Source organism: Euprymna scolopes, chromosome 1 (genome assembly GCF_053919585.1).
Source record: "Euprymna scolopes isolate OS-2025 chromosome 1, ASM5391958v1, whole genome shotgun sequence".
Classification (NCBI taxonomy): domain Eukaryota; kingdom Metazoa; phylum Mollusca; class Cephalopoda; order Sepiida; family Sepiolidae; genus Euprymna; species Euprymna scolopes.
Window position 1 is genome coordinate 1206959 of NC_136482.1, and position 13342 is coordinate 1220300.

General features: G+C 34.6%; 1 protein-coding gene across 2 annotated transcripts in view; it reads left to right on the top strand.

Annotated features, from left to right (window-relative positions):
• Positions 1-13342, top strand: part of LOC145296689 (lysosomal protective protein-like) — a 73996-nt gene that overhangs the window by 14177 nt on the left and 46477 nt on the right. For both annotated transcript variants that reach the window (XM_080143055.1, XM_080143501.1), the window contains exons 2-4: positions 4373-4551; positions 11019-11130; positions 12995-13042. In XM_080143055.1, coding sequence (XP_079999181.1) covers positions 4373-4551; positions 11019-11130; positions 12995-13042 — 339 coding nt within the window. The remainder of the gene's footprint in view (positions 1-4372; positions 4552-11018; positions 11131-12994; positions 13043-13342) is intronic.

Below are 13342 nucleotides of genomic sequence, written 5' to 3' on the forward strand. Positions count from 1 at the left end.
AGTGGCTAGGCATTCTTAGATAGCATTATATAGACTTTTTATTTTCATGCTAAATAGTTATACTGAATTTTTTCTTTCCAAAGCGGGCAAATTGCCACTAAAATGTAAGGGGCCACTGAATTAGGGACCATGCCTATAGGGACACTCTAAGTAAAGAATTGAGTAGCAAGATGTCTGTTTAATTTACTCTTAAATTTCTGTACGTAAGTACAGTCCACTTCCAGCGTCTTAACTTTAACAGTTACGTCTCTGCTCTATGACACATCTGTATTGTAAAATAAAAACTGGTTTTATTGCTGACATAACAAAAATATCTGCTTTCATCGTAGAAAGGAACAATTTCAGTTACACCGACTATATAGTAAGTGTTTGTTATACAATGACGATAAAATAGTGAAGGACACATCTTTTTAATTTATTTTTTAATTTTTGATAATTTTTTTAATTTATAATTTAAATTTTATTTTTTGGTCCCCCAATAAAATGAGGGTGGACCTGTAAATTCACCCTTGCCTGTTCGTCTGTTCGCACTTTTCTCAATAACTATACTTTGGAAGTTTTTGAAATTTTGCGCAAACATTAAACATGATATGAGTAAAAAAAAGTAACAACGAATTTTCCAGGGAAAACTCCAGCCCCTGCTCCCTCCTAAGGGTGCCTTTCGGGTTAAAATTGACATTTTGGTGCTTATTAAAAATTGATATCTTGAATTTTTATAAAACTTTCTGAAAAGTTGTAACTAACTGATTTCTGTATAATTTTGTTTGTTTATACTTCGCGATAACTCTTGGGTGTGCCCCAGGGACTCTTTTAGGACTAATAAAAACACTCCATTTTTGGGACTATTTTACCATATTTCTCCAAAATTTTCTGTATATGTCTATTTAGCAGTTTTGCATGGTGCTGAATTCAAATGTAAATATGTTAAGGCCTTGGGGACTTTTGGGGCTAAATGGGGGGAGGACTTAGTCATTTCTTTTTTTGCATGGTGCAGAACTCAAATTTACATATGTTAAAACTGCACCGTTGATTTTCATTAGGATTTGACATCCCCTGGTGACTTTTGGGGCTAAAATCTTTTTAATTTCTAATTTTTAAAAATATTTTTTTTAATTTATATATTTTAAAAAAATTTTAAATTGTAAATTAGAAAACATTTCTTTGGCAACAGTTACTTTTGCTGTAAATTATTTTTAAGAAAACAGAATTATTAAAGTTTGTTATTAATTTAAAACTTACTTATTATTGGGATTCTTATTTTGAGTGTTTTGCATGAAAGAAAATCCCAAAAGTAATGGAGAATTCAATGAGATTGCTTGCTTAATTGGGATAAATGTGCAACCAAAACCTTCAAGAGAAAGATGGTGAAAAATAACACTGAAGATGAGAACAGTAGTCCAAAGAATCCAACAAATATGGATAATTAAAAAAATAAGAAATATAATTACTTTCATAATAATTCATAATTTGTAAAATGTCAAAAAAAAAAAATTATTTTATTAAGTTTAGGATTTTGAAATGTTACAATGACTATAAAATGACCAATTTATTATTAACTTATAATAATACCCTCTTCCTCCAATGTTTATATTTGAAAATTTGATATTTATGAAATAATTTAAATATTTACCAAATTTTTATATATTTTTGATATTTATAAAAAACATTACAAATTATGAATTTATTAAACCAATAAGTTTTGAAATCATTCCCAATGTAGGTAATTTATGACATTATCTTTTTATCACAATTATATTGTAACTTGTGTTATGATTTCTCTCTTTTTTCATTTTTCTTATCATTTTGTTTAAGCCAGGGATGGGGCATCCTACCAGATGCCAAACATACACCTGCTATTTTAGACACTCCAACCGAGAGATCTTTTTAAGATTCTAACTGTCCCTTTAAGTGCAATTGTTTGAATCTCCTTTGCACTTGGTTTACCTGGTATATTTGTAAGATAGTTTGTAAAATTCTTTTTCATAAGTCCGGTTGCTCCTATAATTACTGGAATGATAGAGATCTTCTTAAGGTTCCAGTTTCTTTTCATGTCATACATAAGACCCTGGTATTTAGTAATCTTTTCCCTCTCAGCTCTGTTTAACCCAGCATCATTCGGGACACTAACTTCCACCAAGGTTGCTTCCTTCTCCTTCTTGTCCCATATTACAATGTCGGGTTTTATAGCTCCGTTTTCTAGGTATGTGGCTGTAGGGATTGCATAGTCATAGTGGATGGTATATGACTTGTTTCCGACTGTTCTTTCGGGTTTATGTTCCCATGACTTCTTACTGCATTCGATATTTAACTTATTGCAGATCGTCCAGTGGAGATATTTGCATACTTCATTGTGTCGCATTGTATAGTAGCCGTCCCCTAGCAGGACCTTACAGCTAGAAATCAGGTGGCTCACACTCTCCACCTCTGTGTGGCAGAACCTGCATTTGTTGTCTTTGCTGAGACCACTCATTTTTTTAAACGCATTGGTCATCAAGCCTTGATCTTGGGCAGCTATTATAAACTTCTCCTGGTCATAGTGGAGCGATCCATCCTTTAGCCAGCTTATAGACCCTTCCTTATCAATATAGTCTTGGTTATATTCGTCCAGAAAATACTTGGCCCGTTGTTGGTTGGCCCATTCTTCAACTTTCTTGTCATGGAAAGCTTTAGTGTATTTCTGGCGACTTTTTCTGGCTATTTCAGTCGCAGGTATCTTTTCTGTTTCTGTCTCACTTGTAAGACAGTCTTCCCCAAAATGTTTGGCCAGTTTTGTGATGGATGTTGTTCTACTGGCTCTTGATTCCTGATGTTGGTGTACCATCTTGAGAGTTGGGTTTTTAGAGCTCATCAGATATTGTCCGGTGCTCACAATAGTTGCACGATGTTGATGGTCAATCTCCGAGAGCCCCATACCTCCTTTCCATCTGGGCAGATACATTCTAGACAGACACTGGTTTCTGTATATTACTTTATACATTGTCAGCATTTTACGTGTCTTAGTGTCTAGTCTATTTATGTCTTTTTGTGGCCAGTCAACAATACAATATGATCTTGTATATAATGTGTTATGATGTAACTTGTGTTATGATTTTATATATATCTTGTGTTATGATCTATCCTATTTCGAATGTAGATAAAGTCTTTCAAAGACTATGAATAAGGTTATTTCATTTACCTGCTTCAAAGAGGTTAGAAACAAGGTAAAGTGTGGATTTGATGAAAGTGTTTCTCTGGAACTAACTGGATTTGAATTTGGCACACCCATGTTTTCAGTCCATGCTGTCAAGTTTTGTGGCAGTTCATTGGAGGTAATCATAGTTAATAAAAAGATGTTTAATTATATAATTATTAATTAATTAGTTATCTTGGTTGAACTAAGTAAGTTTTTTCAATAAATTATAGTTAAGTACATTATTATATTGTCAATAACATGGTATAAGAATAACAAATGAAAATTGGTTCATCAGAAGCAAAATATTATTTGCAAACTAAAAGGTTATGAGTATGAGTTGGAACAATTACATTGAGAGTATTGCCAGGACTACTGCGAAGAAGGTAGGTTCTCTCTACCATGCTAGAAAGCTACTAACACCTGAAAATACTCTGGATCTCTATAAGGCCACCATTCGCCTATGTATGGAGTATTGTTGTCATATTTGGGCTGGTGCATCTGCTACTAGTCTCTCGCTCCTGGACAAAGTCCAAAAGAGAGTCGCCAACCTAATAGGTCCTGAACTGTCATCTAAGCTTCAGCCTCTGTCCCATTGACAAAATGTTGCATCCCTCTGCTGTTCTACAAGTACTTTAACAGTGAATGTTCTGACGAACTGCAAGCACTTGTACCCCCTCGACGTAAATACCCCCGACAGACCCGACAAGCAGCGAAATCCCACCCTTTCACAGTAGAGATCCCTAGATGCAAGAGAGCCTTCTACTCCAGTAGTTTCTTCCCCAGAACCGCTAGACTTTGGAACTCCCTTCCAGAACCCTGCTTCCCCAACTATACTGACATGAAGAAGTTTAAGTGTAACGTGAACCGACATCTTGCTGCCCAACTCTCTACATAGTACCCCTGTAGCTTTGTCCCTGATATTAGCCCCTTACATCAAAGTGGTGATGTGCCTTGCTTGGGGTGAAAATATTATAAAAGAAAAAAGTTTGTGACTGACTTTAAAAATCCAACAAGATAACTTTATACGTTAGATTACCATCCATAAATTTCTTTATAAAAGAATATAAAATATATTATTCAAAACTTTTTTTTTAATATGCATGCATGTATTGCTAAAATGATATTTTTAAAAGCACCAATACATTTCTATATCTAATTTTCCTGCTATTAAATTCTTTTCCTTTTTCTTTTTTTCTGCAGCCGTTCAAAATGTTTGTCCACTTCTCACTGTTTGTACTTCTAAGCCTGTTTTTAGTCTTGAACTCAGCTGCTCCTGCTGATGACCTAATCAAATCCCTCCCTGGACTCCAGAAACAGCCAATGTTTCGACAATATTCTGGCTATCTGGAAGCCCTCAACAAAAGACATCTGCACTATTGGTAAGTCTTTAAGATTCATTTGGACAATAAGAATTAAAAACTATACAATCTACAAAAAAACTATACAATCTACAAACTCACACACAACAAACATGCCTAAAAAATATTTAAAAAAATGAGGAGTAGAAGGAGTTTGGCCACATTATTTAAAATTATTCAGAAAAAGAATATTTATGCTGATGATACAACCTTCAACATCTGAGATGTTTTGTTGTTAATATAATTATTCCATTAATTAAAAAAATACATTCTTAGAAGAATGTGTTTATTAAACCAGATGTCCGTTTTGTTAATTGTTTACTGTTTTATTAGAGTCACTTCGGTTAAACTTACTATCTTTTCTCGGAATAATCCCATCTCTTTAAACAGGTGACATCATGTCCCAGGGCTCTACATTGCGAGTAAATCACTCGCATTTGCGAGTGATTTTTCCAGTTGGCGACTAAAAATAAAAAAACGCTTATCTTTTTGGTGACTTTTTTTTTACCGACAACTCTTCTAATAGTGAATGAAAAATGTCTTTTCAACTTATATTTTCTTAAAATAAAACAAGCAAAGTAAAATTATTTAAACAGTAAAACAGTAATAGAACAATATACTTTTTTTTCTTTTTTAAACGAAGGCTTTTGAAAGAAATATCTCTAAAATGAAATTGATCATGTGGTATTATTTCGCAAAACTTTGACAGTAGTCGCTTCTTTTGAAGTTTCAAAAAGAATATCATTGGAATAACATTAGAACTACACATGCTAAGTGGTGGTTTGCGGTTGAGGTCTTCAGAAAATTAAAAAAACAAAAACAATTATTTTGCTATTTCTTAAATACAGCGTTATATTTAATTTAAGCTACTACTGCGCACTGCGGTAAGTCAATTTTCAAATATTTTTTTTCTTTAAAAAATTTACATTCAGCTAATGAAGCAAAAAAAAAAAAAAATGAACTTTATAAAAAAAAACACGTGTTGATGCTTCCTTCCATGTCTTAAAAACTATTTGCCGGCCCCAATTTTGAATGTAATATTTGTTTATAACACAACCGAAATTCTATGAAAATTAAGATTTTAAAGGCAAGTCCTGCGGTAGTGTATTATCGACATTCACCAACAACAAAAAAACAAAAAACAATTGTCTTTCTGAAATTATCCACAATTTTTAAAAAATTGATTTCCATCTAATTTTAAATTTTCCGCGAAAGATTACTACGCCTATGTGATAAGTCACTTTAATATGCGTGTGCGCGCACATATGGCACACAAATAGGCTTGGTGTGCGCTCGAGCGTACCTTAACGAAAGCTGTAAACTAGCTGAAAATAGTTTGAGGGTTCAGAGGTGCATACCCACTAGCGTAGCTAAGGGGGTGGGGGCGGGGATGCGGTCTGCCCTGGGTGACAGCCATAGAGGGGTGACAAAATCTTCCCCCCACCATTTTTTCGGCCAAGCTAAGATGCAAAAATAGTCGGAAATAGAATTTATTTATTATATATTATGTAATTTTTAAGTTTTAATTTAAATCTTTTTTTAGAATATTATAAACTCTTAAAAACATTACTTAGTCATTGAAAAATCTTTTTTGCTGATTTTTATTGAAAACTTTTATACTTTTGAAATCATTTGATGACATTTCATTTTTTTAACTGTGAAAAATGAGAAAGGATTATATATATATATACACTGTAAATCAACAGAGCAGTAATATTTAAAAACAAAAAGATTTAAGCTATTTATTCAAATTATATTTGATAAAATTGAAACTGAATAAAATTTCTGAATGTCCCCCCTTTTAATTTTGTCTATCTCATAATTCGAAAATTAAAAAAAACATCACCTAATATTATTGGTTTATTCATAACAGTGAAATAGCATTACATTGCTTTGGCTAGTAAATTAAAATATTTAGTTGTCAAAGGTCAACTAAAATTAAATTCGTCCGTAGAGCCCTGTGTCCGGCTGCTTCAGCAGCTTCTGTTCCCCATGATTCAGCGAGGTTAATCTATCAATGTCTATGATCAGTTTAGAGTTAATCCAAAATCATAACTTTTTACGAAAAAAAATCTTAGTTTCTTTTGTTTTTTCTCATGACAATTTTTTCTATCTTTTTTTTATTGAAATCACTCCAGACAAGCCATGAAACCACTTGGTATAAGGAGCTAAAAAAAAATAGCCACTTGGTGTAAGGAGCCAAAAAACTAGCCAATGATAAGTGTTAGATGAATAGATTTCAACCCAGAAAACAGCAATATTTCCCCCTTTGTTAGAAACATTGCTCATGAAATGTGTAGATTATTATGAACGATCAGAATTTATCGTCTTTTCCAAATAGTATGTATACATTTTTGTTTTTTTACAAGGGAGTCACCACCTAGGCCATGAGGCCACTTGAGGATAAGGGTTAATGAATGTAAGGTGGTAGTTTAGTTATCGTTAATGGTGTAAGTTGGGTAGAATTTGATTATTTATGGGGATGGCTCAACAAGAACTTGTTTACATTTGGTTACTTTTAATGCATCTAAAACCAAGCTTCTCTCTTTACATCATCAACGTTCTGATCCACATCTGGCAACAATAAAATGAATGGCTTTCGTCTTGAGGAAGCCTCAAGTTTTGACAAGCTTCTGGGCTTGACCTTTACTCCTGATCTTAAATGGAACTCGTACATCAAATCTGTTGCCAAGGCCGCTGGAAAAATGGTGGGATCCTTCTATTGATCCAGTAGATATCTCACTGCAATTCTCTATCTATATAAGAGCCAGGTACATCCAAAGATGGAATACTGTTGCCACATCTGGGCAGGAGCTGCTAGAAAGGACGTGTCCTGCCTTGATAGAGTTCAAAATAGACTTCATAGCCTCATAGGAGATGTCCTTTTTTCTTCCCTGCAACCTCTATCTCACAGAAGAGATGTTGCGAGTTTGTCTCTGCTTTATCGTTATTTTCATGGAAAGTGTTCGACTGAGCTTCAGTGTATGGTACCCCCTCGCCAAACTTTCACAACAAACACTTATTTAGCTGAAAACACTATTAATAATTCCCCCCATTCTTTATCTGTGCCTAAACCTAAACATAGATTCCATGAACAAAGCTTCTTTCTTAGAACTGCACGCCTGTGGAATTGTCTTCTGCTTTCCAGCTGACTACAATATGGTTGTCTTCAAGTCTAACGTAAACAAGTTCTTGATTAGCCGTTCCACTTGTTAACAAATTTACTGAATTTCCATTTACTAATGATTACTATATTGTCCAACTTCTACTGTACACTCTTTAACCCTTATCCTCGAGTGGCCTCTTGGCCTTGATAAATGATGCCTATGTAAAAATAAAAATTAAAAAAAAACATTAGACTTGAAGGCTAGCATACTGTAGTTGGCTGGAAAGCAGGCCAATGGAACAGTGTTTGAAAGGCAGGCAGTTCTAGGAAAGATTTGTTTGTGGAATCTGCATTTAGATTTAGAGACAGATAGCGAGGGGGGGAAACTGTTGATAGTTGTTGTAACTAGTCGAGTGTTTTTCTTGTGAAAGTTTGGCAAAAGGGGACTATAGATTAGAGGTTTTTTTTGTTTTTTTTATAACATTTTCACCCCAAACAAGGCACATCGCCACTTTGATGTAGGGGGCTATTATCAAGGACATAAGCTACAGGAGTACTATGTAGGGAGTTGGGCAGCAAGATGTCGGTTCACGTTACACTTGAACTTCTTCATGTCAGTATAGTTGGGGAAGCAGGGTTCTGGAAGGGAGTTCCAAAGTCTAGCGGTTCTGGGGAAGAAACTACTGGAGTAGAAGGCTCTCTTGCATCTAGGGATCTCTACTGTGAAGGGGTGGGATTTTACTGCTTTTCGGGTCTGTTGGGGGTATTTACGTCGAGGGGGTACAAGTGCTTGCAGTTCGTCAGAACATTCACTGTTAAAGTACTTGTAGAACAGGCAGAGGGATGCAACATTTCGTCAATCGGACAGAGGCTGAAGCCTAGATGACAGTTCAGGACCTATCAGGTTGGCGACTCTCTTTTGAACCCTGTCCAGGAGTGAGAGACTAGTAGTAGATGCACCAGCCCAAATATGACAACAATACTCCATACATAGGCGAATGATGGCCTTGTAGAGGTGCAGAATACTTTCGGGCGTTAGTAGCTTTCTAGCACGGTAGAGGGAACCTACCTTTTTCGCAGTGGTCCTGGCAATACTCTCAATGTAATTGTTCCAAATGTTAGGCCGAGTAGTTTAAAAGATGTACTTTCAGATAAAGTCTTTGGCCATTGCTATTGGTGGTAGAGAAGGTTTCTTGTAATTATTGAAGGAAACAAGTTTAGTCTTGGCAGCATTGAATGTGATCATCCATTTTTGTCTCCATTCCACTACAGATCGGAGGTTATCCTCTAGTGTTTCTGCCATTTCTTTAGATATGTGTTCATTTGTTTTCCTATCATGTCTGTTATAGAGCGTGGTGTCATCAGCATATATACCCATCTCACAAACAATTTTGTCAGGGAGGTCATTTATGAATATTAGGAATAATAGAGGTCCAAGGATAGACACTTTGAGTGTTATTTTCACACCATTTTGCTGATGTAATGTGACAACAGCCATGAAAACAAGTGTTCAAGAGTGGTGTGTGTGTGTATTGTAAACAAAAGTCACCGACACTCTAACTCAAACCTGACCGATAGGAAACGAAAAGATGACCTATGCAAATTAAGACGCAGTTGAATTTGGGAAAATAAAAAGCTGGTATTTCTTTCATTAAAGAGAATTTTTTTTAAACTCGGAGTCATGTGAATGCCCGGTGAATTCATGTGTCAGTGGGAAGAAAAAAGACAGATTTTCTACGGATATTGAAACAGGAAAAGAAAAGGGATTGTTGTTTTTGCATGTGCCAAGAACATTGCAAGCTGAAGAAAAAACTCCTTTTTTATTTTTTTCACGAACATTTAACGGTATTTGACAGTTCAAAGGAAAACTTTAACTTCAACACTTCATGTAACCTTTGACCTTCTTCAGTTGTATCTTGTGAACTCAGGAATCTGCAAAGTATTTCCAATAGAGAATCCTTTATTTTATCCACACAGCATGCTCTTGTTCTGTCAGCCACGACCGGATAGAAGTCCGAAGTAATTTGCAAATGTATTCAGAGTATTGTTCACACTGAGGATTGAACCTTCAACCTCCACAAGAGTGTCGCTTACAACTGAAAAAGTATTTTATCCACCGTACCACAAGTCCTTGCAAACAATTCTAGTATGAATTTTGGGAACTTTTGGCACACGAACCTGTAGCGTAATGGATAAAGTACTTGGTGAAATTCAGTTGTAAAACAGAAAAACGTTTACCATACGAATGTGCTAAATCTATTTAAGAATGTCAATTGATTGCCAGTTTCCAAAAGAATTCCATATCACATATCATTGTTGTAGCATTATTTTCAAAAACTCTGATTTTCTTTTGGATAAGTTCAAAGATTTTATTTTGCATCTACATCATTTTTTTCATCTCTTGTTGTTGTTAAATGTTATATCAGTTTTTTAAACAAAAGTGTTTGTAACTTTCTAAGTCTCTTGGTCTGTCTCTTTCAGAGAGTGAGGGAGTATTAATCTGTATCTTTTCATTTCCATTTCTTGATAGTGTGACAGTTGTGTCAACACAGTGAAAACCCTGCCCCTTGTACTGTCCATTTCATATTTTGGCATGCCTATCACCACTACAATTCTGTAGCTGGTTCTCAACCACAACAACCATTCTAGCTTACCTTTGTTTTTTGTAAGAAAATGGAATACATTTGTCCTTATTTAAAACTAGCAGACCAACCCGACATTGCTCAAAACAAATGTGTAACCTATTTCTTTTAAAACTTTTATCTCTCTATCCTTCTTCCCTTGTCTCTTTTTCCTTAGTCCAGCTAATTCCTTGCTAGCTGGACACACACACACACAGACCTTTCTTTATTTTATATAATAGATTCCTTGAAGCATGAGCCGGCATTTTCTTTCCAAATAAATACATAACACTCTTGACGAAACCTGGCCTAGTTGATCTGCAAGCAATAACATTTTTGACTTAGTAATTCACTCCTGTTCAACCATACGTTGTTTTGCACTTTTCTCAATAATCACAACTTCAAGATTTTTGAAATTTTGTACAAATATTAGTCATGGTGAAAGTAAATTTTTCACTTGTAGAGGAGGACCCCGCATGCTTGGCTTGTTTTTCTAAATTTGAGACATTGTTCATCTAGAGCAACACCAAGCAAAAATATATCAACCTTGTGGGAGTTTGTTTTGCAGATTTTTTTTACTTTTACCCGGACACAAACACACACACACAAATACACACATACACAGATGACTAACCTTTATATAATAGATTACAGAATTTCAAGATCTTTTTTCTTATTTATTTTCAATGAAAAAAGAGGAGGGGAACAGCTCTTCTGCCAAACAACTGCTATACACTTAGAAAAATTCTGTTTTTTTACAGGTTTATGGAATCAACAAGTAATCCTTCAACAGATCCTGTTGTTCTGTGGTTGAATGGTGGTCCAGGGTGTAGCTCTATGCTGGCAGTTTTAACAGAACATGGACCATATTCAGTAAGTATAACATGGTTGGAGTTTTGTGAAGCATGTTATGCAATTATTGTGAATTTGTGTTTGTTTGCATTCATGATGCAAGTTGTGATCGTTTGCTTGTTGTCTTCATCTGAATTCAATGTTGGTTTCTTTACTAAATGATGCACTTTTTTTTTTTTTTTCAAGGGAGTCACTACTGATCAAGGCCTAAAAGCCACTCAAGAATAAGGGTTAATGAATGTAATGTATTAGCGAAGTAAAGTTTAATGGTGTATTTTCACCCAACAACTGATTAAAAAGCTTGCTGCATGTCTGAATACCCTTTATGTAAAATTTCAAATGTTTAGACCCGAAAGTGGCTTAATAGTTTGCTAGAGACTGCAAAAGTAAATTCTTTTGAACTTTGACCCCTTGGAAGCCAAATTTTCAGAAAAAAAAAAAAAAAAACGATTAAAAAGCTTGCCCTATGTCTGAATACACTTTATGTAACATTTCAAATGTTTAGACCAAAAATTGGCTGAGTAATTTTGTAAAGACCACAGAGGTCAATTTAAAAAAAAAATTGACCCCAATTTTGACTCCTTAACATTTATTGTTTTGGACTCAAATCAAATCATAAAGTTAGATGCATGTCCAAATAACTTATATCTAAAATTTCAAGTGTTTAGATCCAAAATTGGCGGAGGAGTTTGGTAGAGTTCTTAGATGTTAAATCATTGAACTTTGACCCCTTAACAGCCAAATTTCAGGCCGAAAACCGATTAAAAAGATTTTCCCAAATCTCAATACCCCTTATGTCAAATGTCGAGTCTGTAGACCGAAAATTGACAGTTATTTGGTAGGGAAGTGTACACACACACATACATTTTCACTTTTCTAGATATACTAGCATTTCAGCTTGGCGTTGCCTGGGTGTTTGGAGGTGGATGTTGAGCAAAAAAAAAAAAAAAAAGTGGTAGTAGGAAGACAGGCTCGAACCCGTACCGCAAAGGAGGAAAAGAACAGGACAAAACCTGCCGTCTTTGCTGTTACGACCACCACCAAACTGGAAGTGACATAGGTTTTAATTAAGGCTAGACAATCGAAAGGAGAGGATGACTTTCAAAAATATTGGTGAAGAAAGCAACTCCCCCCCCCCTGTAGAAACATGCCCAGTTGAAGGTGAAAATATTAATGATTTTAGCCAATTTTTTGGTATTTGTCATCTGAAAGGTTGAACTTCAAAACGATACTGATCTTGTAAAAATCCGCCGCCTCTGTCGAAAGTTTTAGGCAAACATGCAAACATGCATACATACATTTTACATAAATATATTAGTAACTCAAATTTTCGACTCAAACCGATTAAAAAGCTTGCCCAATCTCTGAATACCCTTTATGTAAAATTTCAAATGTTTAGACCAGAAATTGTCTCAGTAATTTGCTAGAGACCGAAGTGGTCAAATTTTTAAAAACTTTGACCTCTATTATAGACCCTTAACATGTATTGTTTTGGGCTCAAATCAAGTTATTAAGTTAGATCCATCTCATTTTAGACCCAAAATGGCGGAGAGCCAAATTTCTGACCGAAAACGGATTGCAAAGATTTTCCCAAATCTCAATAACTTGTATATCAAATTTCAAGTTAGTAGACTGAAAATTGACAGTTATTGCGTAAGGAAATGCGCGCGCGCGCACACACACACACACACACACACACACACACACACACACACACACACACACATAGATAGATTACTTAAGGAAAATTTAAGGGGAGATAACCAAGTTATTTAACATTTTTGCCACTGTATAAAAAAATGCATGTTTTCTGTTTTCTTGATGAAAACGATTTTTTTTTTCACAAATGTGTAAATTTTTTTCCTATTATTTTTTAATTTGTTAGATTCAACCTGATGCTTCATTGAAATATAATCCGTACAGTTGGAATCGGGTAAGTCATATTTAATTTTGTGAGCATATTAGAATTATCACAATAACAGAATTGTTACTATATCATAAATTTGAATTGTATGTATTCATTTAAAAGATCAACTTCAAATCATAAGATACCAATAAAAAGATGTTGCTCCTTTGAAATCATTTTTAATCATTTAAACCACATTTTAGTGGCTAACGGAACAACATTTCTTAAAAATATCAAAATAGAAATCATTTGAAAATGATAGTCATTAACTAAAAATACAAACATTGTTTTTTAATTATTTGAAATTGAAAACAATAAAAATTCCAA